At 47.7% G+C, this 4,020-nt stretch overlaps 1 protein-coding gene across 1 annotated transcript; it reads right to left on the bottom strand.

The window, feature by feature from the left end:
- Positions 1-1,477: 1,477 nt before the first annotated feature.
- LOC142586825 (uncharacterized) lies at positions 1,478-3,133 on the bottom strand. Its single transcript, XM_075697694.1, has 2 exons — positions 2,787-3,133; positions 1,478-1,791 (listed from the first exon to the last, which is right to left on the bottom strand). The coding sequence occupies exons 1-2, from the start codon at positions 3,076-3,078 to the stop codon at positions 1,526-1,528; spliced, it is 558 nt and encodes a 185-aa protein (XP_075553809.1). The 5' UTR covers positions 3,079-3,133; the 3' UTR covers positions 1,478-1,525.
- Between the last annotated feature and the right edge of the window lie 887 nt (positions 3,134-4,020).

The raw sequence follows: 4,020 nt of genomic DNA, 5'->3' as shown, positions 1-4,020 counted from the left end.
AAAGGGAGAAAAGCCGGTAGCCGCTTGCGTCGCCGTGTTGTATGCGAACGTAACAAGGAGAGTACGGTGTCCCAGTTGGAGTGGTCGAGTGAAATATACATCCGCAACATATCGCCAAGCGTGCGATTGAACCGCTCGATCAGACCGTCGGTTTCGGGATGCTACGCGGTCGAATTTCGGTGAATGATCCTGCGCTGAGCGAGCAGGGCTTCAATGCGCTCCTAGAATGCCATTAAAAAGGGCAATATGCTGGCAGCTTCACGTCACATTTTGTAAGCATCCTGGAAATTTTATCTCATGACAATAAAGACACTGAGCCCACCAGCCCATTCAATTCATCGATCAACTCATCTACCCCGGGCACCGACCTTTACCGCATTCGGTTAAGAGCCACGGAGAAAGCTAAGGCTCGATTCTCGACCGCATCACAGGGGCCGCTGAACGTGCTGCACTTGGGCGACGTCCGCGCTTCCGCCCTTCTCTCTCTCTCCCCCCGCCCCAAGTACGCCCCAGGTTATTACTAACCAAAACTATTTTATTCATTGACAGCAACCCCCTCTAACAAAAGAAGTAGTTGCGCAATGTATCTACAGACAATTTTTCGGCCTGTGAAATAAACGGAAAAAACTTGTATCAGAAGGGCCAGTGGTAGGTAGGTAGGTGGGTAGGTAGGTGGGTAGGTAGGTGGGTAGGTAGGTAGGTAGGTAGGTAGGTAGGTAGGTAGGTAGGTAGGTAGGTAGGTAGGTAGGTAGGTACTTGAGATCACACTGTTGAAATTGCAGGGTATGCTTCCTAACTACTGATAGCTCCTACCACTGGATGTAATTACAGAAATAATGTTGCAGTAAGAGTGTACCTTCGTGTAACCATGTTTTTTTAAACACAACCATCACTAAGGCTGAATACCCGCGTGCACACATGCCGCTCGGTGCTCCGTCTGGATGACCGGCGGCAGAAATATTGGCCACACCAAGGTAAAACACTTCAGTACGTTTCACCGAACCATTTGTAGCTGAGAAACCGCCACGTCATACTAAGTACACAGCGTGAGTTCGAAAGCAAAGAAACAATTACTGCAACCGGGCGTGTAGTCGGAATACAACACGGAGCGTTCGTTCAAGCCAGCATGCCGACCGCTCAGAGATGGCGTCACCGCCTGCACAGTATGCCGACGCCCATGAAAGAAAAGACTAAATGTCAGGACAAAAAGCGAATCACTGAAAGTTACTGGATTTGTATATGGCGAGCTGGAAATATTCATTGACATCAGCACTATACAGTTGCTATTGATTCCTACAACAAGTTGTTATCCTACAGAGAGAACTTAAGTGAGACATCTGAATCCAGGTTTTAAATTTTGGATCGATGATACGCCCATTTTACACGGAATGTATGCCAACTAGGCATTTTGGAAACTGGGCATCACTGACCCTATGTTAAAAGCCGAATTCCACACACAAAACCAATATTGATTTAAATATGCATTATTTATTTCGCTTGGAACCAAGAACACTGCACGCCGCTCCTAAGCAAACAGCAGTTTTGATATCTGAAGCATTACGAGTTTCCACTCACGGTCTTCGGCCTGCGAGGGTCCGGTCTCTGTGACGACCTTGCGAGTCTTGGCAATCTCGTAGGCACCACTCGAGAACATGATGGTGTACGCAAGATCGTGGGGCACGTCGTCGCCGAGAGATTCCGTTTGGAAGTAGAGACCGACCGTGTTCGGTGTCACGTTCCGTGAGAAGAGCATCCGCGCCATCGTCGTCTCGTCCATCATTGTCTTCACCGCTGCAGCAGGCGCGGTGACAAGGAGACAGTAAGGGAGCACATTTCTAGCGCCTGAGTTGGTTAATAAGAAATTTGTCGATATGTGAAATTATTGGCATTAAACATTACTCAGAAGCCGACCAGGGAATCCGTCTACATGGCGGTGTAGCTTGAACGACACGGTAAGGTCATTGTGTCAAACTCGTTAGACGTAAGTAATATACTGTGGTTGCATAAAAAAATGTCAGCCAATGTTTTGAAAGAAAACCTGTAGTAATCAAAGCGACAACCGCTTTCCTTAGCAGCGTATAAGCATGGGTAGTTAACACGCTTCTACCCTAATGGCGAAGGGTGAAAATAAGCTAAGGGTAACTGAAGGTGCTCGAAATAACAAGGAAAGGGTGGGTAAGTCTTGATTTGATAGATGCGGAGCAAGCAGAGGTACTGCTGTTGCTACTTTTAAAAGAAATACGGATAAAAAAGCTAATTTTTTTCACCTCTACTTTTTACCTCATTGCTTTCCCACTCGGCGTTTCCCCGCCTGTACCAAGTCGTTCCATCCGGATACGACGACAGTAACTCCTTTTTCCCAGTACTTTATTCGTTCTAATGAGCCCTATGCTCTCTTGATGCTACTATGGATTCGCCCCCCTGACAAACGAGGATAGCGCGAGAGTGACAAACACAAAACCTGGCGCTTAGCGACACAATACCGTTCTCAAAAAGATGGGCTGGTGCCTTCCTCAGGCAGACACAAGACTCAATACGTCGAAGCAGGGAGAGATCCACAGCCCAGTGCCCCCACGTGCTTTTGAACCTGGCCCTACTCGCGAAGCATGACGTTGAGCATTGCTCTGTTGACAAAAACTGGTTGGTAAAGCATAGGGTGCCTGATAATCCACATTTCTTGCCTTTCTGCACTGCGTCTGGTTTCCTCATTCAAATATTTTTGCCTGCGCGGTACGGCGAATTCGTACCGACCACCTTGCTGTATAGGGTTGCCGAGAGCCACTCACCGACTCCAGGCAGCCTCTTCTGGACAGCCTCGATGATACGGCGCGTGTACTTGTTGACGGGTCCGTAGAACACCGTGTCCAACCTGAGGTCTGATAAGTCCGGCGTGTACACGGGGTAGATGATGCTGCTGACCACGGCGTCGTTGCCTCCGCGGCCGCGCTCGTTCTGGATCTTGATGAACGGCACGGTCACCATCAGAATCTCGACAACGAAGGCGACCGGACGCACCCTCAGGCGGCGAAGGTACATGTTCTTCCACAAGAGCACCGAAAACTGCAGCACGCGCTCCATGTCGCCAGGGTCTGAGGGTGGCAAGGAGGATTCTGAGGTGTTTCTCCGTGATCACGTGCCTGCTCGTCAAATTCAAAGCACGTAGGCGTCAGTATTTTGCCTATAAGTAGTAGAATTCCATGTTGCTATCTACGGCATAGCAATGCTGCCATATTTGCGAAGTTACAAAGACGACAACACAAGCTCCTAGTTCGTTTCATTGTTCTTCCCTGTCCTCTGAGGAGTAATCCAGATTCTGTACTTAACCTGGTGACATATTTAGTCTACATTAGCGGTTCCCGCTCCCGAATTTGCTTTCTAAACATTTCTAGCGCCAGACCGCGTTCATTATCGTGAAATAACATTTCTAACTTACCCAACAAAGGTACAGGGTGACACCAACGTAATCCCAGACTGCATGGATGGTTTAGTGATGGCGCTTATAACACTTCACGTAAGGGCGTTTAAGTCAATAAATGGTTGCTTTTAGTATACTTGGTTCTTAATCATGAATGCGAAGTGGCGCATAGTTCTAACACTGCACGGACGAAGAAAACACGACAACCTTGTGCACATCACCTTAAGCGCGCGATCGCGTTTTCTTCTTGCGTGTACTGTTATAACAGTGCAACACAAAGTTGCATCCAGGTGTATCAATGCACGTTGCGCGGGAAACTGTAACCCCGTGCAAATGCGTTAACGTTTGCGTGTAAACCAGCATCTCATGACATGGGCATAGCACATAAGTAATGACGTTTGGTATCATGCTTCATTATCGAAAATACCAATTTTCCTACGTCACGTCGTCTTTGAAACTATGACATCATAAGATGCTCTACGGAGCGAAACATCAATGAGCACTTTCTAGCTGGGACTATGGCGAACATTAAGTTCACACAATAACTCGCAGAGAATGGTGGCGTTTGATTTCTTATTAGCACCTTATTCTTTATGTTACGGACA

The sequence above is a fragment of the Dermacentor variabilis genome, chromosome 7 (genome assembly GCF_050947875.1).
Source record: "Dermacentor variabilis isolate Ectoservices chromosome 7, ASM5094787v1, whole genome shotgun sequence".
In the NCBI taxonomy this organism is placed as follows: Eukaryota; Metazoa; Arthropoda; class Arachnida; order Ixodida; family Ixodidae; genus Dermacentor; species Dermacentor variabilis.
The sequence above is the reverse complement of the archived record's forward strand: the minus strand, read 5'-3'. Positions and strand labels throughout refer to the sequence as shown.